Genomic DNA, 23,202 nt, shown 5'->3' on the forward strand with positions numbered 1-23,202 from the left:
CCAGCCCCCTCCGACCCCCGATCAATCTCCTAATACAGTCTAGAGGGTCGAGCGAGCCCAAACCAGCCCCCTCCGACCCCCGATCAGTCTCCTAATACAGTCTAGAGGTTCGAGCGAGTCCAAACCAGCCCCCTCCGACCCCCGATCAGTCTCCTAATACAGTCTAGAGGGTCGAGCGAGCCCAAACCAGCCCCCTCCGACCCCCGATCAATCTCCTAATACAGTCAAGAGGGTCGAGCGAGCCCAAACTAGCCCCCTCCGACCTCCGAGCAATCTCCTAATAGTCTAGATGCTCCCTTTTCAGGGTCCCACAAAATACTGCAGTAAATCGCTAACCTCCTTAGAATGTTTGTTTGACTGGGGTTCTTTATTGGAACACCATCAGCTATACAACAGGTTTTGCCACATTTCTGACTAGCTGAGCTGTGATCGGGTGGGGTGGAGATATCCAAAGTGAACAGTAGGAAAGCATCAGGTATGACTGACCCCCATTTCATTTGCTATCATTTACCTTCCAATAGGCAAATAAAGAAATGCTCAAACTTTCTCTATATGGCCACGTGATCTTGTTGGGAAGTTTAAAACCTTGTGAACACAAATGCAATTTTAGAAATCACACTTCCTTTCATGAATGGTTTACACTTAAAAGCTATATAAGGCATAACACTTAGAATTTTAAAACTTTCAACGAACACCCTAAAGCTGTACAGTGTGTGTGCTGCAAGCCTTGCCTTGTATTCCAATGCTGTACAGTGTGTGTGCTGCCAAACGTTTCTTATGTTCTTATGATTTAAGGTAATTAGCTGCTAATTGAAAGTGTCGTTATGCAGTGTAGGAATGATGTGTTTGTATTGGTTGAATGCAATGCTGTATTCCTCTTGCCAGGCCCATGAGAGATCGGAGAGCGAGGAGGTCCCAGTGATCGATCAGCTGGTGAAGAAGATCCTCATTGTCATCTCGCGCCCTGCACGACTGCTCGAGTGCCTGGTAAGGGGTCCTGTGCATCAAATACATTAAGAGGAAGTAGCGTCAAATTACAATCTGCTATTTACAATTACAATTATTATTATATTATGCTTGTGTTCAAATCTAATCTTCACTGCTAGTTGCCGGCCATTGAAATATGTAACAGGCGAGATCAGCTAAAATGAAAGCAAAGATGAAGCTACTCAATATTACCTGCAACTCAAAACTCAGTCCTTAGCTGGTGTTCAGTAGATGGCACTGGAGCTTACTAACCTAGACACAATCCTATCTGTAATATATATCTGGCAGGCAAAGCGCGTTAAACACAAAATATGAAAAACGCAGTAATGAAAAGTAATTGTAGCTAACAAAATAGTTGCATATATGTTCAGCCATGCACATCCATTCCATGGGTCTCAATGTGCAATTGTGAAAGTTTAGCAAACATGTATTTTCATTTTAAAACACGGTATTGGGTACTACACTTGGTTAAAGAAATAGGTTTGCAAGCCATGCTTTAGACTGTCTTGTACTTCCTGGATCACCTGGTGGATCCCCATCTTCGATTGGCTTCTTTCCTGTCAATAACCAATCAGCTGCCTCCCATTCAGCCAGTAACATGACCCAGAAGGTACTACTGGGGTGACCAAGGAAGTAAAGCAGGAACAGATTTCCTGGACTCAGTGCAGTGCCAGTTTGCTGTAACATGCATTTCTTTCAAAACTGCACATTTTGAGAGATAGTGATGGAGCTGTGAAATGGGGCAGGTCTTCTTGTTTAGCACACAGTGTTTCTGTACAGAGATAGTGATGGAGCTGTGAAATGGGGCAGGTGTTCTTGTTTAGCTCCCAGTGTCTCTGTACAGAGATAGTGATGGAGCTGTGAAATGGGGCAGGCCTTCTTGTTTAGCTCCCAGTGTCTCTGTACAGAGATAGTGATGGAGCTGTGAAATGGGGCAGGTCTTCTTGTTTAGCTCCCAGTGTCTCTGTACAGAGATAGTGATGGAGCTGTGAAATTGGGCAGGTATTCTTGTTTAGCACCCAGTGTCTCTGTACAGAGATAGTGATGGAGCTGTGAAATGGGGCAGGTCTTCTTGTTTAGCTCCCAGTGTCTCTGTACAGAGATAGTGATGGAGCTGTGAAATGGGGCAGGTATTCTTGTTTAGCACCCAGTGTTTCTGTACAGAGATAGTGATGGAGCTGTGAAATGGAGCAGGTATTCTTGTTTAGCTCCCAGTGTCTCTGTACAGAGATAGTGATGGAGCTGTGAAATGGGGCAGGTATTCTTGTTTAGCACCCAGTGTCTCTGTACAGAGATAGTGATGGAGCTGTGAAATGGGGCAGGTCTTCTTGTTTAGCTCCCAGTGTCTCTGTACAGAGATAGTGATGGAGCTGTGAAATGGGGCAGGTATTCTTGTTTAGCACCCAGTGTCTCTGTACAGAGATAGTGATGGAGTTGTGAAATGGGGCAGGTCTTCTTGTTTAGCTCCCAGTGTCTCTGTACAGAGATAGTGATGGAGCTGTGAAATGGGGCAGGTCTTCTTGTTTAGCTCCCAGTGTTTCTGTACAGAGATAGTGATGGAGCTGTGAAATGGGGCAGGTCTTCTTGTTTAGCTCCCAGTGTCTCTGTACAGAGATAGTGATGGAGCTGTGAAATGGGGCAGGTCTTCTTGTTTAGCTCCCAGTGTTTCTGTACAGAGATAGTGATGGAGCTGTGAAATGGGGCAGGTCTTCTTGTTTAGCTCCCAGTGTCTCTGTACAGAGATAGTGATGGAGCTGTGAAATGGGGCAGGTCTTCTTGTTTAGCTCCCAGTGTTTCTGTACAGAGATAGTGATGGAGCTGTGAAATGGGGCAGGTCTTCTTGTTTAGCTCCCAGTGTCTCTGTACAGAGATAGTGATGGAGCTGTGAAATGGGGCAGGTGTTCTTGTTTAGCACACAGTGTCTCTGTACAGAGATAGTGATGGAGCTGTGAAATTGGGCAGGTATTCTTGTTTAGCACCCAGTGTCTCTGTACAGAGATAGTGATGGAGCTGTGAAATGGGGCAGGTATTCTTGTTTAGCACCCAGTGTCTCTGTACAGAGATAGTGATGGAGCTGTGAAATGGGGCAGGTATTCTTGTTTAGCACCCAGTGTCTCTGTACAGAGATAGTGATGGAGCTGTGAAATGGGGCAGGTCTTCTTGTTTAGCTCCCAGTGTTTCTGTACAGAGATAGTGATGGAGCTGTGAAATGGGGCAGGTCTTCTTGTTTAGCTCCCAGTGTCTCTGTACAGAGATAGTGATGGAGCTGTGAAATGGGGCAGGTCTTCTTGTTTAGCTCCCAGTGTTTCTGTACAGAGATAGTGATGGAGCTGTGAAATGGGGCAGGTCTTCTTGTTTAGCTCCCAGTGTCTCTGTACAGAGATAGTGATGGAGCTGTGAAATGGGGCAGGTCTTCTTGTTTAGCTCCCAGTGTCTCTGTACAGAGATAGTGATGGAGCTGTGAAATGGGGCAGGTATTCTTGTTTAGCACCCAGTGTCTCTGTACAGAGATAGTGATGGAGCTGTGAAATGGGGCAGGTCTTCTTGTTTAGCTCCCAGTGTCTCTGTACAGAGATAGTGATGGAGCTGTGAAATGGGGCAGGTATTCTTGTTTAGCACCCAGTGTCTCTGTACAGAGATAGTGATGGAGCTGTGAAATGGGGCAGGTATTCTTGTTTAGCACCCAGTGTCTCTGTACAGAGATAGTGATGGAGCTGTGAAATGGGGCAGGTCTTCTTGTTTAGCTCCCAGTGTTTCTGTACAGAGATAGTGATGGAGCTGTGAAATGGGGCAGGTCTTCTTGTTTAGCTCCCAGTGTCTCTGTACAGAGATAGTGATGGAGCTGTGAAATGGGGCAGGTCTTCTTGTTTAGCTCCCAGTGTTTCTGTACAGAGATAGTGATGGAGCTGTGAAATGGGGCAGGTCTTCTTGTTTAGCTCCCAGTGTCTCTGTACAGAGATAGTGATGGAGCTGTGAAATGGGGCAGGTCTTCTTGTTTAGCTCCCAGTGTCTCTGTACAGAGATAGTGATGGAGCTGTGAAATGGGGCAGGCGTTCTTGTTTAGCTCCCAGTGTCTCTGTACAGAGATAGTGATGGAGCTGTGAAATGGGGCAGGTCTTCTTGTTTAGCTCCCAGTGTCTCTGTACAGAGATAGTGATGGAGCTGTGAAATGGGACAGGTCTTCTTGTTTAGCTCCCAGTGTCTCTGTACAGGGTCTTTTAACCAGCTTTGTTTTGACAGGAGTTCGACCCCGAAGAGTTTTATCACCTGTTGGAAGCGGCAGAGGGTCACGCGAAGGTTGGTCAGGGAATCAAGACTGACATCCCCCGCTACATCATCAGCCAGCTGGGACTCACCAAGGACCCCCTGGAGGGTGAGAGCAGCCCATGAAATGATTGTATAAATCTTACCCAGTGTGCACTGCCACTCACTGTAGAGGCTTCAAATGGGCAGTTTTGACACAAGTTACAGCAAACCTGTATTTTCATTGTAGTGTACAAATTTATTTTTTAAATCCACTTTTTTCTCTCAACAGACATGGTTCAGCTTGAACAATACGACTCTGCCAATACTCTCATACCAGATACAGAGGAGTCTTTAGATGTAAGTCACTGTGTGTGTCCAGTATTAGATATATCTATAGATAGTTATCAATATAAATGGTGGTAGGGTGCTGTGTTATATATAGCCAGATTTTTCACCCCAGTTTGTCTCATACAGGTCCTTATACGGTATTCTATGTATTTTATACAAAGCCGCCAATCTGGAACATGTTGGGCCTGTACCCTTTGTAATAGCCACTCCACGTTGGCGAGATACTATTAGTGAAGATCCTCCTTATTTCACCCCCATTCGTTTTCTTCTGTGAGCCACTGTGCTTTACAGTTCCTGACATTTACATTTCAGCACAGTCGGGCCTCCTCCACTCCGTCACGAAGAAAACCGAGAGAGAGCGACTTCGACACCCTCAAACTGATCAGCAACGGGGCCTATGGGTGAGTGAGAGACTGGCAGCTCCATATACAGCTAGCTAGCCCGTGCCCTCGGGGTTAAAGTGACAGACAGACAGCAACAGTTGCTTACTGCACTTTCAGTCCTTAAGGTGAATGTCTGTTGTATTAAACCTGTGATGTCAGAGTGCAATAGTGCTGGGGCAAATATTTGAATATTGCAAAGGAACACTGCTTCAATTCAGTGGCAAAAAATGTGGTTTCACATTTCATATTAATGTAATTCAGAATAGACTATCGGAAAGATATGTAAAAACCCAGGACTTAAAGGAATGAGCTACACACTTTGTATGATTAGAAAGCTCATGTCGTCTCATTTACTTTTGCAGCCTTAATAGAGCACCAGGCACGATGAAATAGAGCACCAGGCACGATCAAATGCGGGATTGACTATTTTTACCTCAACAATTCAACTCTATCCGATTTCACGAGTCGTTCTACCCCTTCATTCAAACACATGTCTTCAATGTAGACTCTCAAATGTTTGTTCCATAAATGAGAAACCATTTTTAAACTACAGAGGCGAACTGTACCGCTCACTGTTGAGCTCACCACAGCAAAGGTCCTGGGCAGCCATGGTGTATCTGTTAGAGGTGTTGGATTCGGTTAGATTGAATTGAATTTAAACTTTGAGTCTGCCTGTTTTGAAATGTTTACAGGGTGAGTAGATTCCAATTGCATTTCCTTTTTGTTTTTCTTGTATTTTGTTTGCAATCATTCTTTTTTGTGTTGTAATGAGTTATGAAGCTTCTGTTCTAGTTGTTTGTCATTGACATGTGTTACGGAGGCTGACGTGTCTCTTATATTCCGCACCAGCACCATGTAGAGCACAGCTGTACTTTGCCAGTATTTAGGTCATTGCAATATGAACCACTCCGAATGATTGCAAACATCATCAAGGGAAAGGGAAAAGGAACAATCCTGGAAAATGAATGTGAAGGTACTCCATGTCAATCCGCGTTCCAGTATGCTGCATGCTAGCCCTGCACTTCATTCATAGGTGTGCATGCTAGCCCTGCACTTCATTCATAGGTGTGCATGCTAGCCCTGCACTTCATTCATAGGTGTGCATGCTAGCCCTGCACTTCATTCATAGGTGTGCATGCTAGCCCTGCACTTCATTCATAGGTGTGCATGCTAGCCCTGCACTTCATTCATAGTTGTGCATGCTAGCCCTGCACTTCATTCATAGGTGTGCATGCTAGCCCTGCACTTCATTCATAGGTGTGCATGCTAGCCCTGCACTTCATTCATAGGTGTGCATGCTAGCCCTGCACTTCATTCATAGGTGTGCATGGTTCCAGTGTTTTCATTCATAGGTGTGCATGGTTCCAGTGTTTTCATTCATAGGTGTGCATGGTTCCAGTGTTCCTTTTTTAGGAAGGAATTCAACTGTTTTAATTTGGTTTTAAACACACGTTTTCTATGCACTGTAAAGCTGTGGCCAAACATTTTGCATCACCCTATAGAATTAAGTAATTTTGCTTCATAAAGTCAAGTGAAACCTGCTAATAATGTTAACATTGAATTACATATCACTTTGTAGTTGATCATATACTTAATTGACAAATTTAGAAATGTGACATTTTGAATTCATTAAATACTGTACTATTATGACTTCCAGTAGACTTTTACAATATAATTTTGTAGTTTTTCTTTACATGATGTTAAATAACATTGTAATGATGTTCATATTTTTTTTTTATTGTGTTTATGCTAAAATTCTAGGTGATGCTAAACTTTATCTGCACATTATTAAACTTTCATCAGTCATTCTGCAAATCTGTAGGTAACTTACACAGCGGTAAAAAAATAACTCAAATATTTTGCCAATAACTGCTTTACAAGTACAACAAAATAGGCATGCTTTTTATATCATCATTTGAAATAGTAACTCTTAATTGAACTTCACCCATACTGTCTCCAGATTCAGATACAGAGGAACAATAATTATAATGATTAACAAGCAAGGCAATTTAAACAGGGAGTTGATTCTGTGCAGGTGCGTTGTGGTGTCTGTAGTTTCTTGTCAGGTGCTGGCAGGCAGCTACTGTAAATGAAAAAAATCCATCTACAGCCATTGGTTGCACGCAGTTCTTGATTTCAGAACTATCCTCAATTAATTATATTTAAATGATAAGAAGCCAGGAGCAATATGTTAAATATACCGTTCTTCTGTGAGTGAACAACTCCTTTTAATAAACCTACAGTCAAGACTTCATGTAGTTTTAGCAAGGGTCTGATTACTTAAATTTCTGGCACTTAATTTCAAGAATATACCTTAACAAGGGGAGGACTGGCTGCATGGCTGCTGTGAGTCTCTATGGGGTGTGCGTGTGTGTGTGTGTGTGTGTGTGTTCCTGATGTGCTGTTGATTTGAGCAGGGCGGTGTACCTGGTGAGACACAGAGACACTCGGCAGCGCTTTGCAATGAAGAAGATCAACCGTCAGAACGTGATCCTGAGGAACCAGATCCAGCAGGTGTTTGTGGAGCGAGACATCCTGACCTTCGCGGAGAACCCCTTCGTGGTCAGCATGTTCTGCTCCTTCGAGACGCGGCGCCACCTCTGCTTGGTCATGGAGTACGTGGAAGGTAAGCCACTCTGGACATGAGCAGCAGATAGATGGAGGTTATGATGAGGTTGTGTAAATGCCCAGCGAAAATCAACCAGGCTAATCCCAGACCCAGAACCCTCTGCAGTGTTTACAAGGAACACACGACTTTACTTTTGCAGTATCCAGTGTTGTCCATATTGCAGCAATTTTCTTTCAGCAGATTCCGGATTAGTTATTTTTTTTCATTCACATATTTTTCATGCTTTTTCTTTTTGTGTTTACTTTTACTCAGGAATGTTCTTCTAAACACTGCAGTGTATCCAGATAACGCTCCATCCTGCAACACTGCGTGCTCTGGTTGAAATGAATGGTGGTTATTGTAAACTTTGCAGCTTGTTCTGTAACACAGTAATTGTAGCGAAGGCCAGAACTCATAAATAAATAAATAGTTTGTCAGAATCTCTGCTCCCAAACACTGTTTTTCACTTTTTTTTTGTTGTTGTGAACAGGATGTAAAACGAAGGATTTTTTGTGTGCTTGTGTGTGCTGTCGACAACACACCTTTAGGATTAATTGACACAGATCTATATATAATACAGAAGTTTTGGAAAAATAGCTCCTCTTCGCATAAGAAGCAGAAAGCAAATTAAAAGTTTCTCCATGTGCTACTCCAATCTAATGTGTGAGCAATTTTTTCATTGGGCTCATTGTTGATATTTCCTGTATATAAACAGCCGCTACTGCTCTCTCTCTCGCTCCCTCTTTCTTGCTCCCTCTCTCTCCTCCCTCTCCTCTCTCTCTCTCTCTGTCTGTCTCTGTCACTCTCTCTTTATTTTTTATATTGGGAAAGGCAGTTTGTATTTCAGTACCTTGTTTTATTGTTTTTCAAAAAGTAATACCTGCCTAGAAATACGTATAATACCAATACAACATCGGCGTGATCCAAAACGTAGTTGTTTTTAATAACTAGTTGGTTTTAATCTCATGTGAGAGGCTCCATTCCCCTTCCACATGCCCCTGTTCCCTCTGATTTCCATGCTTGTTTCCCTATTTAGGTGGTGATTGTGCAAACCTGCTGAAGAACATGGGCCCACTCCCAGTAGACATGGCCAGGATGTACTTTGCTGAGACCGTGCTGGCGTTGGAATACCTTCACAACTATGGAATCGTACACCGAGATCTCAAACCTGACAAGTAAGAGCAAGGAGAGTGGAGGAAGGGGCACACCTCTAGAGAGCCGCTGGGGAGAGTGGAGGGAGGGGCACCCCTCTAGAGAGCCGCTGGGGAGAGTGGAGGGAGGGGCACCCCTCTAGAGAGCCGCTGGGGAGAGTGGAGGGAGGGGCACCCCTCTAGAGAGACGCTGGGGAGAGTGGAGGGACGGGCACCCCTCTAGAGAGACTCTGGGGAGAGTGGAGGAAGGGGCACCCCTCTAGAGAGACTCTGGGGAGAGTGGAGGGACGGGCACCCCTCTAGAGAGACGCTGGGGAGAGTGGAGGGACGGGCACCCCTCTAGAGAGACGCTGGGGAGAGTGGAGGGCCGGGCACCCCTCTAGAGAGCCCCTAATCCTGCTGAAATGAAAGTAGCCAAAGACATTATTTCAGTTATTTAGTGTGTCAGAATATGGGGCTCTATAGAGATTCCATGCATTTAATGGTCCTGATGGGCTACTTGTATGAATAAGATCAAATACTCATTTATTGATGGCCTGTTTTATTAAAAGACAATAATTAAAGGAGATAGGAGAGTATGTGTTCATACCAACAAAAAACACACGTATTCTTCATTCAAGAAGCATTGGGGAACTACAATGTAACCTTGTGCTTCCCTGTGTGTAACTTCCTTGTCTCCTAATGTCGCTCAGTTTGACCATTTCTTTGTGTTCTCCAGTTTGTTGATTACATCGATGGGACACATCAAACTCACTGACTTTGGGCTCTCGAGAATTGGTCTTATGAACATGACCACCAATCTGTATGAAGGACACATTGAGAAGGACACCAGGGAGTTTATTGACAAGCAGGTAAGCGGCTGCTGGGTTTAACACTGTTACCTTTTTATTATTTATTTATTTCTTAGCAGACGCCCTTATCCAGGGCGACTTACAATTTGTTACAAGATATCACATTATTTTTACATACAATTACCCATTTATACAGTTTGGTTTTTACTGGAGCAATCTAGGTAAAGTACCTTCCTCAAGGTTTTAGCAGCAGTGTCCCCCACTGGGGATTGAGTCCAGAGCACTAACCACTACTCCACACTGCTGTAAATATATACGTGTGTGTGCATGTGTGTGTGTGTGTGTGTATATCTCTATCTATCTATCTATCTATCTATCTATCTATCTAGATAGATAGATATGCATATTAATTTTTTCTGGATGTATAGTAATTATTATATTGTTGTATTGTTATTTTATTGAGTCTGGTCTAATCAGGTCTCTCTATGTATTAGTGCTGCACTATTGAGATGTACCTGTACCTGTACCTGTGAATAAACTATAAAGTGAATAAGCTCCAGACTGAATGCAGTGTCCTGTGGTGTCGCTCCCTCCCTCCTTTATCATGCAATCATTCCGAGTGCTTCTTATTGACATTACTCAAGCATTGTACTTTCTTTTACTAAGTCTGTGATAAGGTGCTCTAACTATGAGTTCAGGAGCTGTGAGTTCATTATATAGGCTAGCCGATGTGTCTTTATATTATTGTTAATCCCACAGCAATGTATTACCATCAAAACAAAAGGAAACTTGATCCAAACTAGCTTATCACTAGGTGGCGACGGCTCTTAATTCTATAGGACACTTTGACTGATCTAGCCTATGTTACATATGTTGGTGGACAAAATTCCCAACCTTGAAACAGTGACTAGGGATGGGACATGTATTGCCCCTTTTATTTCACAAAGACTCTTTACTTACTAAATAGCTTGGTATCCCTGAATAGTGAATCATCTCCTCGAAAATAAATGCCAAGTATGCAAAGGATTGTATTGATTAAGCTATTTCACAAGTTCAGTGGTACCCCAAAATGTGATCCATTTTTAGGAATGAGAAAGACTTATCCCATTTAGACCCTTTGGATAGTAAGTAGAAAATATTTGTGGTACCACTGATTGTTCACGAAATCTTTCACATGTTTACAGATGATCTATTCAGAAATATGAAGATATTTAGTGAGCAAGAGGCCTGAAAGGAAAACTGTGCAATAGAAGCCCCGCCCCTAGTCACTCTACATTCCTAACAATGGATCACATGCTGGGTCCCATTGCACTTGTGAGACAGCTTGATCATTAAAATCCTTTGCATACTTTTAAAGACTGGTTTCTCAGTGTGACGGCCTGTGTTGCAGTAAGAGCGGGGCTGGTTTCTCAGTGTGACGGCCTGTGTTGCAGTAAGAGCGGGGCTGGTTTCTCAGTGTGACGGCAGGTTCCCTGTGTTGCAGTAAGAGCGTGGCTGGTTTCTCAGTGTGACGGCCTGTGTTGCAGTAAGAGCGGGGCTGGTTTCTCAGTGTGACGGCAGGTTCCCTGTGTTGCAGTAAGAGCGTGGCTGGTTTCTCAGTGTGACGGCCTGTGTTGCAGTAAGAGCGGGGCTGGTTTCTCAGTGTGACGGCAGGTTCCCTGTGTTGCAGTAAGAGCGTGGCTGGTTTCTCAGTGTGACGGCCTGTGTTGCAGTAAGAGCGGGGCTGGTTTCTCAGTGTGACGGCAGGTTTCCTGTGTTGCAGTAAGAGCGTGGCTGGTTTCTCAGTGTGACGGCCTGTGTTGCAGTAAGAGCGTGGCTGGTTTCTCAGTGTGACGGCCTGTGTTGCAGTAAGAGCGGGGCTGGTTTCTCAGTGTGACGGCCTGTGTTGCAGTAAGAGCGGGGCTGGTTTCTCAGTGTGACGGCCTGTGTTGCAGTAAGAGCGGGGCTGGTTTCTCAGTGTGACGGCCTGTGTTGCAGTAAGAGCGGGGCTGGTTTCTCAGTGTGACGGCAGGTTTCCTGTGTTGCAGTAAGAGCGTGGCTGGTTTCTCAGTGTGACTGCAGGTTTCCTGTGTTGCAGTAAGAGCGGGGCTGGTTTCTCAGTGTGACGGCAGGTTCCCTGTGTTGCAGTAAGAGCGTGGCTGGTTTCTCAGTGTGACGGCCTGTGTTGCAGTAAGAGCATGGCTGGTTTCTCAGTGTGACGGCCTGTGTTGCAGTAAGAGCGGGGCTGGTTTCTCAGTGTGACGGCCTGTGTTGCAGTAAGAGCGGGGCTGGTTTCTCAGTGTGACGGCCTGTGTTGCAGTAAGAGCGGGGCTGGTTTCTCAGTGTGACGGCAGGTTTCCTGTGTTGCAGTAAGAGCGGGGCTGGTTTCTCAGTGTGACGGCAGGTTTCCTGTGTTGCAGTAAGAGCGGAGCTGGTTTCTCAGTGTGACGGCCTGTGTTGCAGTAAGAGCGGGGCTGGTTTCTCAGTGTGACGGCAGGTTTCATGTGTTGCAGTAAGAGCATGGCTGGTTTCTCAGTGTGACGGCAGGTTTCCTGTGTTGCAGTAAGAGCGGGGCTGGTTTCTCAGTGTGACGGCCTGTGTTGCAGTAAGAGCGTGGCTGGTTTCTCAGTGTGACGGCCTGTGTTGCAGTAAGACCGTGGCTGGTTTCTCAGTGTGACGGCCTGTGTTGCAGTAAGACCGTGGCTGGTTTCTCAGTGTGACGGCCTGTGTTGCAGTAAGAGCGTGGCTGGTTTCTGTGTGTGACGGCAGGTTCCCTGTGTTGCAGTAAGAGCGGGGCTGGTTTCTCAGTGTGACGGCCTGTGTTGCAGTAAGAGCGTGGCTGGTTTCTCAGTGTGACGGCCTGTGTTGCAGTAAGAGCGGGGCTGGTTTCTCAGTGTGACGGCCTGTGTTGCAGTAAGAGCGGGGCTGGTTTCTCAGTGTGACGGCAGGTTCCCTGTGTTGCAGTAAGAGCGTGGCTGGTTTCTCAGTGTGACGGCCTGTGTTGCAGTAAGACCGTGGCTGGTTTCTCAGTGTGACGGCCTGTGTTGCAGTAAGACCGTGGCTGGTTTCTCAGTGTGACGGCCTGTGTTGCAGTAAGAGCGTGGCTGGTTTCTGTGTGTGACGGCAGGTTCCCTGTGTTGCAGTAAGAGCGGGGCTGGTTTCTCAGTGTGACGGCAGGTTCCCTGTGTTGCAGTAAGAGCGTGGCTGGTTTCTCAGTGTGACGGCCTGTGTTGCAGTAAGAGCATGGCTGGTTTCTCAGTGTGACGGCCTGTGTTGCAGTAAGAGCGGGGCTGGTTTCTCAGTGTGACGGCCTGTGTTGCAGTAAGAGCGGGGCTGGTTTCTCAGTGTGACGGCCTGTGTTGCAGTAAGAGCGGGGCTGGTTTCTCAGTGTGACGGCAGGTTTCCTGTGTTGCAGTAAGAGCGGGGCTGGTTTCTCAGTGTGACGGCAGGTTTCCTGTGTTGCAGTAAGAGCGGGGCTGGTTTCTCAGTGTGACGGCCTGTGTTGCAGTAAGAGCGGGGCTGGTTTCTCAGTGTGACGGCAGGTTTCATGTGTTGCAGTAAGAGCATGGCTGGTTTCTCAGTGTGACGGCAGGTTTCCTGTGTTGCAGTAAGAGCGGGGCTGGTTTCTCAGTGTGACGGCCTGTGTTGCAGTAAGAGCGGGGCTGGTTTCTCAGTGTGACGGCAGGTTCCCTGTGTTGCAGTAAGAGCGTGGCTGGTTTCTCAGTGTGACGGCCTGTGTTGCAGTAAGACCGTGGCTGGTTTCTCAGTGTGACGGCCTGTGTTGCAGTAAGACCGTGGCTGGTTTCTCAGTGTGACGGCCTGTGTTGCAGTAAGAGCGTGGCTGGTTTCTGTGTGTGACGGCAGGTTCCCTGTGTTGCAGTAAGAGCGGGGCTGGTTTCTCAGTGTGACGGCCTGTGTTGCAGTAAGAGCATGGCTGGTTTCTCAGTGTGACGGCCTGTGTTGCAGTAAGAGCGGGGCTGGTTTCTCAGTGTGACGGCCTGTGTTGCAGTAAGAGCGGGGCTGGTTTCTCAGTGTGACGGCAGGTTCCCTGTGTTGCAGTAAGAGCGTGGCTGGTTTCTCAGTGTGACGGCCTGTGTTGCAGTAAGACCGTGGCTGGTTTCTCAGTGTGACGGCCTGTGTTGCAGTAAGACCGTGGCTGGTTTCTCAGTGTGACGGCCTGTGTTGCAGTAAGAGCGTGGCTGGTTTCTGTGTGTGACGGCAGGTTCCCTGTGTTGCAGTAAGAGCGTGGCTGGTTTCTCAGTGTGACGGCCTGTGTTGCAGTAAGAGCAGGGCTGGTTTCTGTGTGTGACGGCAGGTTCCCTGTGTTGCAGTAAGAGCATGGCTGGTTTCTCAGTGTGACAGCCTGTGTTGCAGTAAGAGCAGGGCTGGTTTCTGTGTGTGACGGCAGGTTCCCTGTGTTGCAGTAAGAGCGTGGCTGGTTTTTCAGTGTGACGGGCCTGTGTTGCAGTAAGAGCGGGGCTGGTTTCTCAGTGTGACGGCAGATTACCAGTGTTGCAGTAAGAGCGTGGCTGGTTTCTCAGTGTGACGGCCTGTGTTGCATTAAGAGCTGGGCTGGTTTCTCAGTGTGACGGCCTGTGTTGCAGTAAGAGCGGGGCTGGTTTCTCAGTGTGACGGCCTGTGTTGCAGTAAGAGCGTGGCTGGTTTCTCAGTGTGACGGCAGGTTTCCTGTGTTGCAGTAAGAGCGTGGCTGGTTTCTCAGTGTGACGGCCTGTGTTGCAGTAAGAGCGTGGCTGGTTTCTCAGTGTGACGGCAGGTTTCCTGTGTTGCACTAAGAGCGTGGCTGGTTTCTCAGTGTGACGGCAGGTTTCCTGTGTTGCAGTAAGAGCGTGGCTGGTTTCTCAGTGTGACGGCTTGTGTTGCAGTAAGAGCGGGGCTGGTTTCTCAGTGTGACGGCCTGTGTTGCACTAAGAGCGTGGCTGGTTCCTCAGTGTGACGGCCTGTGTTGCAGTAAGAGCGTGGCTGGTTTCTCAGTGTGACGGCAGGTTTCCTGTGTTGCACTAAGAGCGTGGCTGGTTTCTCAGTGTGACGGCAGGTTTCCTGTGTTGCAGTAAGAGCGGGGCTGGTTTCTCAGTGTGACGGCCTGTGTTGCAGTAAGAGCGGGGCTGGTTTCTCAGTGTGACGGCCTGTGTTGCAGTAAGAGCGGGGCTGGTTTCTCAGTGTGACGGCCTGTGTTGCAGTAAGAGCGTGGCTGGTTTCTCAGTGTGACGGCCTGTGTTGCAGTAAGAGCGTGGCTGGTTCCTCAGTGTGACGGCCTGTGTTGCAGTAAGAGCGGGGCTGGTTTCTCAGTGTGACGGCCTGTGTTGCACTAAGAGCGGGGCTGGTTTCTCAGTGTGACGGCCTGTGTTGCAGTAAGAGCGGGGCTGGTTTCTCAGTGTGACGGCCTGTGTTGCACTAAGAGCGTGGCTGGTTCCTCAGTGTGACGGCCTGTGTTGCAGTAAGAGCGTGGCTGGTTTCTCAGTGTGACGGCAGGTTTCCTGTGTTGCACTAAGAGCGTGGCTGGTTTCTCAGTGTGACGGCAGGTTTCCTGTGTTGCACTAAGAGCGGGGCTGGTTTCTCAGTGTGACGGCCTGTGTTGCAGTAAGAGCGGGACTGGTTTCTCAGTGTGACGGCAGGTTTCCTGTGTTGTCTGGTAGGTGTGCGGCACTCCGGAGTACATCGCCCCAGAGGTGATCCTGCGACAGGGCTATGGGAAGCCGGTGGACTGGTGGGCGATGGGCATCATCCTCTACGAGTTCCTGGTGGGCTGCGTGCCTTTCTTCGGAGACACTCCAGAGCAGCTGTTTGGGCAAGTCGTCAGCGGTAAGGATTGCTTTATTTAAAAAAAAAAAAAAAAAATACAATCAATCCATGATCCTTCAAGTTATTGGGGAGACAACACAGGTAAATGTGTGTGTGTAATTTTATAAATTAATGTATTATCTTAATTTAATATCCTTGGTTCCTAAATTATGATTTGAATACTAGTTTTAATTCATGTTATACATGTTTGATGTACAAACTTGTCTCTGTATAAAGGAATATCTCCTGTGTGTGTGAGACCGGATAATCATTTACACTTTCTCCATGCTGGTGTAGGGACGTTTATAAAGCAAGTCCTTTCCAGGATGTCCTGTATTTTATTTTTCAGTTCGTAATTTTTTATTCATACGTGAAAACAAAGATTTAAACTGCCTTTGGAAACCACATGTTCTAAGATTGTTACATGTTTCAGATAAAATATGTTTTGCTACAAATGCAAAAATAAGGCAGACAGGCAGGCATCAGTGGAGGTGAATGTTTAATACAGTTTATAGTTACAGCTGTGAGATCAGCAATACATAAATACATATTGAAATATCAGAACTTCTATGAACTGAGTTGTGTTGGCCTGGATCAGAGGGAATGTGTCTGTTCGGTACATCTGTATTTGTTTTTTTTTTCTGAGTACGTTCCTTGTTATTGAAATTACAGTGCAATGATCCAGTTGCTTGTATTGATTACAATAACAGTATTAGTAGTACCATTACATAGAATATCATAATCAATTTAAATATATTTAGAAGAACTAGTTAGTAATTCAGATTTTAAAAAAGTACAGATTTATTTTTTTACCCCATTCTCAACGATGATAAAACCACAAGCCTGTATTTTATTTTATTTTTTATAAATTTAGTCGTTGCCAATTGTTTTTATTATTTTCTCCCAATTTGGAATGGCCAATTATTATTTGAAGCTTAGCTCACCGCTACCACCCCTGCGCTGACTCGGGAGGGTGAAGACGAACACACGCTGTCCTCCGAAGCGTGTGCCGTCAGCTGACCGCTTTTTTTCACAATGCGGACTCACCATGCAGCCACCCAAGAGCTACAGCATCGGAGGACAACACAGCTCTCGGGCAGCTTACAGGCAAGCCCGCAGACGCCCGGCCAGACTACAGGGGTCGCTGGTGCGCGCTGAGCCGAGGACACCCTGGCCGACCTAACCCTCCCTCCCCCCGGGCGACGCTCGGCCAATTGTGCGCCGCCCCCAGGAAGCTCCCGTCCACGGTCGGCTGTGGAATAGCCTGGACTCAAACTCGCGACGTCCAGGCTATAGAGCGCATCCTTCACTCCACGCGGAGCACCTTTACCGGATGCACCACTCGGGAGCCCCCACAAGCCTGTATTTAACATTCTCTCCGCTGCCTCGTTTCTACTGGCATTTGTAACTTTAACTGATCAAAAATATATTGTTAACAAACTATCATATACATGTTAAACTGATATATTATTGTTAGTGCAACTGCTGAGTACAAATCTTTGTTGGTTTTACATCCTGCCTGAACTCTTATGTCATGCTTTGTGTCTTGCAGATGATATCATCTGGCCTGAAGGGGACGATGCCCTGCCTGCCGATGCCCAGGATCTCATCACCTGCCTGCTCAGGCAGAGCCCCCTGGAGCGCATTGGCACGGGTAAGAGAACCAGCCCGGCGTGGCCATGGGCATGGGCAAGAGAGACAGCCCGGCATGGGCATGGGCAAGAGAGACAGCCCGGCATGGGCATGGGCAAGAGAGACAGCCCGGCATGGGCATGGGCAAGAGAGACAGCCCGGCATGGGCATGGGCAAGAGAGACAGCCCGGCATGGGCATGGGCAAGAGAGACAGCCCGGCATGGGCATGGGCAAGAGAGACAGCCCGGCATGGGCATGGGCAAGAGAGACAGCATCCAAGGGAACAAGACATACCGTTTATAACTGACGAATAATCTTAGTACAGTGTTGTTGCATCACTCACACCAGTGTAATAAAATAATGTATTAAGAGACATTAAACATTTATTTATTATTTCCCATTGTAACCAGGTTCGGTTGTAAGTGGCAAATCACGCCTGAGTAGAACTGCCGCTTGTGTGCTAATCAGGATGCAGTCTCTAAACGGCTTTACCGCTCACATTTCCTTTTACAAGATTTTCATTTCCATATCTGTAATATTTCTATGTTTGTTTTAGAATACCCAAGTCCTGCAAAAGCTAAAATATTTGATACGTAACTATGGAATCAGAATAGAATACACAATGCTTGACATGGCTGCAAACCTTCAGTGTCTATCTGTGAGATTAAAAAAAAAAAACAGTGCAGTGCTAATTGTAGACACGTGTACTGCACTGTCAAAACCTGCTGACCTGCTTCTCTATCTGCAGGTGGGACCTTTGAGGTGAAGCAGCACCCCTTTTTCTATGGGCTGGACTGGAATGGGCTTCTCCGTCACAAAGCAGAGTTCATCCCTCAGCTGGAGGCCGAGGACGACACCAGTTACTTTGACAGTAAGTGCGGAGGGGCCCATTGACCACTTCCATACAGTCCAGGAGGAGCTGTCTGTACTGGCTGCTGGCATTCTTCAACCTGAAATGTGGTTTCTTCAGGGTTGTTGCTTATAGATTAATGCGTCCTGTCATACACCTCCATTCATGGGTCTCAAATGAGTAGTTTTGAAAGAAACACATGGCAAACATGTATTTTCATTTTCTAACTTGCTATCTGGTATTCCACTTGGTTAAAGAAATCTGTTTGCAAGCTTTTTTAGGTTTTTAGGTAATGTTACACTCCTTTGTCCCCAGCCCTTAAACGCTGCCTTTCCTTTCATTAACCAACCAGCCGCTTTCCCTAGTGACTGACATGCTTTGCAGCCAGTGACATGCTTTGATCCAGAAGACACAGCTGAGGTGTAATGACTTAGGAAGTGAAACAGGGCATACTTTGAGAGCAAGGCAAACCTGAGAATGTAATCTAGTGTTGGACCAGAAAATACATGTTGGCCATGATTACCCCACTAGATGCACCACAGATGGATTTTTTTAGAGCATTTTATAGCACTGGGGAATCGCCAAGAATTGAGCAGCGATCTTTGTGATGCAATGCAGGTGGATTCCCTGGTGAGTTATCAGGGTAGCGGTTCTTCAGCTCCCTTCTATCTCCAGGTTAGAAATGAACTGAAGCTGAGCTGCATTGTTTCTCCACAGCGCGGTCTGAACGATATCACCACCTGGACTCGGAAGAGGATGATGAAACCAACGATGAGGAATCCTCTCTGGAAATCAGGCAGTTTTCATCCTGCTCGCATCGATTCAGCAAGGTACAGCAACACGGAGTGAGCCCCATACAAGCAGGGGGTAAACCTGAAATCTACTTTTTACAAACGGGATTGCAGGACTCGTATTGGGCTTCCGTTTAACACCAAGAACACTACATACAAAGTATGAAAAACGTGTGCACTATTTCAAGTAATAAAATGAAAAGGGTGTTTTTAGGTATGTAATTCTACTAGGACTGAATCAGAATGTAGTTTCCTCTCTGTGATCAGCCCGGTTCTGTAATATTCCCTGTATTGAATCAGAATGTAGTTTCCTCTCTGTGATCAGCCCGGTTCTGTAATATTCCCTGTATGGAATCAGAATGTAGTTTCCTCTCTGTGATCAGACCGGTTCTGTAATATTGCCTGTATTGAGTGGGTGTGGTTTGCTGGCTGTGTTTCAGGTGTACAGCAGCTCAGAGTTCCTGGCGAACCCCTCCAATGTGAGCTTCTCCTCGACGGAGCGCAGTCACAGTGAGGAGAAGGAGGAGAGCAGTGGAGACCAGAGACGCACGCCAGGCAGCGGCAGGCAGTAGTACGCACACCTTTTCATCTCTGAGCACGGGTGTCTCTTACAGTCTCTTGATTTCATTTTGTCCTCTTATCTTGAATGATAAGACTTGAATGAGACGTTCTAATTGCAACTACTGATTGCAAACATCATTCAAATGTAAGGGGACCCAAAATATCGCCTTACTATTTGGTACACAGCTGTATTCTATGATTCTTTCTGAACCATTGATCCACATTGTTTTAACAATTCAGTCTCATTACTGGCTTGGCCTTCAGTTGATTTGAATCTGTAATTCAGAGGGTTTGAAATGTGAAGCCGGTCCTGTGAGCTGTGCTGGGGACCCAGTATGTAATGCATGTCCTTCACTCCTCCTCCCCCAGCCTTCGACCCCGGGCCTCCTCCAGCTCCTCCCAGCCCGAGCGCAGTGCCAGCCCCCTGGTGATGAGCAGCACACACAGCCTAGAGACCATGCCTCGACTGGCCTTCAGCACCGAGGACCAGGGTGAGAGGCGCACATGGCTATTGCTTTTTACATTTCTCTTACTGCATGATGTTTGCAGTCTTTGGGTGACTTATGTTGCTCCAATATTGAGTTCTCACTTTTCTCTAAATCTGCTTTGTCTGGAGAAAGTTCCTCATTCCATTTAAATCATGTCACAACCTTTCAACTCTGCCAGCCCCACCTGCTCTACATTTATATAGATGGACAGAGTAGGTGGGGCCGGCAGAGCTGAAAGGTTGTCACATGATTTAAATGGAATGAGGAAGGCTGTTCAGTCCCGGCACTTAGGATTCTCCAGACAAACTCAAAGCAGCTCAAAGACGAGGGACAGGCAGATCTAGAGAAAAAATATAACTTGATATTGGAGCAACAGAACCTGGAATCACTTGCAAACACCATAAAACAGCAAGGGGAATATAAAAAAAAGCAATGAAAATGACTTTTGAAGCTACTTTAAACAAGGGGCAACCAATTCAACAGGATACATTTTTCGGCACTAGCCCCAGCATTGATTCTTAATTATGGGTTATAAGAATTACTAAATAACAATAGTTAAAATCACTGTTATTAAAGGTCTGTCATGACATGTTGTACAGTGTTTGCATGAGGAATCATATGATATCGTATTCATTGTTATATAAGATTATATAATAGCCGCTGGCGCCACAGTTGAAATGTAGTCCTTTATTTAACACTGAAGAAGCCATGAGCCCAAACGCTGTCAGCTTGACTTTACCTTTTCATTGAGTGTTTTGAAGCTGTAGAGGAAGTCATTCATGAATAGACTATTCTAGGATACCTAGTTAAAATGTTTCCATGTGCCTAACAACACAATGTAAATAAGCAGGTATATTAGATAATGGTGTGCTGTTTTGAGTTCACGTCTCTAATACTGGAGCAGTGTCTGAGTTCTCTTTCTGCAGAGTAGCAGTAGGAAGCCGTGCACTGTTCCAGTACCAGCATGTCTCTGTATTGTATTTCCTGAGCATGTCTCTGTATTGTATTTCCTGAGCATGTCTCTGTATTGTATTTCCTGAGCATGTCTCTGTATTGTATTTCCTGAGCATGTCTGTGTTGTATTTCCTAGCGGATGTTGTGGTCTCCAGTCTTCAGCGGATTCGCCTGCGCAGCAACAGCACCGGCACCAAGCACTCCACTCCCCAGGACCACATGCGCAGCCACCGCTTCGGACACCAGCTGGACACCCCAGAGAAACCCCGTGTGCCCCTCAGGAACAAGGTCCCCAAGTCAGCCTCGGTGTCGGCCCTGTCCCTCATCATCACTGCCGGTAACCTCGCTCAGCTGCCTCTACCAAGAAGCTTAAAACCAGCTTCCTCCGTCAACAAAAGCACTGCCCTTTCATTGTGAAGATCGTGTTGTGCTTGGCTTATCCCGTCCTTGTGTAGGTTTAGAAAATACAACCAGCTGCTTCCTGGTAGCCTTCCACTTCCTGTGGTGTACATGAGATCAGTCTGGCCGTACTCCCATAAATACAGAACATGTGACAGTGCTGCCTCCATATATAATCATTTGATAATGTGGTTCACTGTTGGTCCAGGTTGACAGTAAATTGTCAAAGTCCAGTATTTTCCTGTTACAAAATGTAAATGTTCCAATATTTCATTTTGAATTGGCAGAAGAAAAAAAAAATTACCGTATTACACTGAAGGAAAATAGTAAAATATATCTATCAGGGGGGTTCTAATTTTAGGGTTAGACCCAATAATTACCCCGTATTGATTTTTTTATTCAGGTTAAAGACTATACCACAAGTAAAAGAAAAACCTGACTCATTCATTCATTAATGTGGTGTAACTCTATACCCAGTACGTGTCTGAGTGTACATTAGCTCATTTTCGTGTCCTTTTCTGTGTTTCCAGACGACATGGGGAGTGGGCCCATGGCGAGTCCCATCTCTCCACACTCTCTCTCCTCCAACCCCTCCTCGCGAGATTCTTCCCCCAGTCGAGACCTCTCCCTGGGCACTAGCAGCCTGAGGCCGCCAATCATTATCCACAGCTCCGGGAAGAAGTACGGCTTTACCCTGCGAGCCATCCGCGTGTTCCTGGGAGACAGCGACGTCTACACTGTGCACCACATGGTCTGGGTGAGACTCTTTCACTGGGATCCCAGGAGTCTTGACTCGGACTCCTCTTTTATCGTCTCTGCACCCTGCAGTTATCACACACTGTAGCAACTCTCTGGCATTCACTCTCACTGAGATTCCTAACCCTCTCATACTGTGAATTAAAGCTTTGAATTTTGATGAAGTAATAAGGTTCCTTTTTAACTTGCGTACACACTTAATGTAAAGTCATTGTGGAAAGGGGGCGAGACGCTCTAAACCAGTTGCTTTGCTTGTTTCAGAGTGTGGAGGAGGGCAGTCCAGCTCACGAGGCAGGGCTGAGAGCTGGGGATCTCATCACACACGTGAATGGGGAGTCCGTGCGGGGCCTGGTGCACACGGAGGTGGTGGAGCTGCTGCTCAAGGTGAGGGTGCTGTCGGTCTGCGTCTCTGTCTTTTTTGTTTTTCTTGTTAATTTTGTATTTTTGTGTCTAAGTGCTACCCAATGATTCTCAACTCGATTATATTGACTGAAAATAATGAAGTCCTGTGACGCTCTGTTTTTTTGCTTTTGTTTTGTACAGTCAGCACTCACATATCCAACCCTATAACATTTTTACTTCAGTGACGGTTAAACACGTGTGACTGATTGATTATTTCATTTTGGCCGGTTCCAACCCTTGTATCTTTTTTGTGTTCCCTGAAAAACAGACAGTATCAAAAATACATATCTGAAAGGACTGTGTTTTAAAATAAATAGGCTTCCATTTAGATGTACTGTATTAGTTTTGTTTGTACAGTACTATATTTAATAGAAGTAGTATTTTAATTCAGAACGATATGATTCTGAAAATATCACTTGCCAAAACTAGAGACGTCACGTTAACTGTAATACAGTACATACTTTTAAATCCGGTACGTATTGTAGCGGTATGTAAAATTTCCCATTAACTACCTAACAGCAAAATGAAATCTAAATGTTATCCATGCACAGAACTGCGTAAAACATAAAAGGCAATGCAATTTAGCAAAATCAAACGATTTAAAAAAAACAAAACAAAAAGTTTTCCAGAATTAACAGTATCCAAAGTCAGTATTCAAAATTGCAGAATATAGTGCTCTAAGTCCCTAATGTCACAGCTCACTTGGAAATGAAAATGCACAAAAGCAACAAAAGATCACAATAAAACTAAACGAAAACTGTTTAATGATTAACTGTTACATTACCCTAGCTTGTCTCGTTCACTTTGTTTTGGCTGCATTTTCATCAGGTGAAACTGGAGCAAGCGCTGTGTAACTGCACAATATAAGACAGACTGATTTGGCATTAGAGAGAATTAAAAAAAAATAAAAATGGGCCGTGACGGATATTCAGATAAATTGTAACATTAATTTGCATTCATTTGTTACATATATATATATATATATATATAATGGGGATTGATTTTATTCTTAATACAGGGGAGGTAAAACACGACTGACGTGTATCTGGGTAATGGAGATCCGAGCGCTGACTGTA

General features: G+C 45.7%; 1 protein-coding gene across 9 annotated transcripts in view; it reads left to right on the forward strand.

Moving 5' to 3' along the window:
• LOC117401529 (microtubule-associated serine/threonine-protein kinase 3) overlaps window positions 1-23,202 on the forward strand; it is a 96,089-nt gene that overhangs the window by 62,053 nt on the left and 10,834 nt on the right. For all 9 annotated transcript variants that reach the window (XM_059014000.1, XM_059013995.1, XM_059013994.1 and 6 more), the window contains 16 exons: window positions 886-987; window positions 4,228-4,360; window positions 4,523-4,590; window positions 4,894-4,982; window positions 7,382-7,590; window positions 8,609-8,747; window positions 9,442-9,574; window positions 15,148-15,313; window positions 16,845-16,946; window positions 17,674-17,796; window positions 18,493-18,605; window positions 19,007-19,137; window positions 19,497-19,618; window positions 20,706-20,906; window positions 21,499-21,725; window positions 21,986-22,108. In XM_059014000.1, the coding sequence (XP_058869983.1) occupies window positions 886-987; window positions 4,228-4,360; window positions 4,523-4,590; window positions 4,894-4,982; window positions 7,382-7,590; window positions 8,609-8,747; window positions 9,442-9,574; window positions 15,148-15,313; window positions 16,845-16,946; window positions 17,674-17,796; window positions 18,493-18,605; window positions 19,007-19,137; window positions 19,497-19,618; window positions 20,706-20,906; window positions 21,499-21,725; window positions 21,986-22,108 (2,181 nt within the window). The remainder of the gene's footprint in view (window positions 1-885; window positions 988-4,227; window positions 4,361-4,522; window positions 4,591-4,893; window positions 4,983-7,381; window positions 7,591-8,608; window positions 8,748-9,441; window positions 9,575-15,147; window positions 15,314-16,844; window positions 16,947-17,673; window positions 17,797-18,492; window positions 18,606-19,006; window positions 19,138-19,496; window positions 19,619-20,705; window positions 20,907-21,498; window positions 21,726-21,985; window positions 22,109-23,202) is intronic.

The sequence above is a fragment of the Acipenser ruthenus genome, chromosome 47 (assembly GCF_902713425.1).
Source record: "Acipenser ruthenus chromosome 47, fAciRut3.2 maternal haplotype, whole genome shotgun sequence".
Taxonomy (NCBI): Eukaryota; Metazoa; Chordata; class Actinopteri; order Acipenseriformes; family Acipenseridae; genus Acipenser; species Acipenser ruthenus.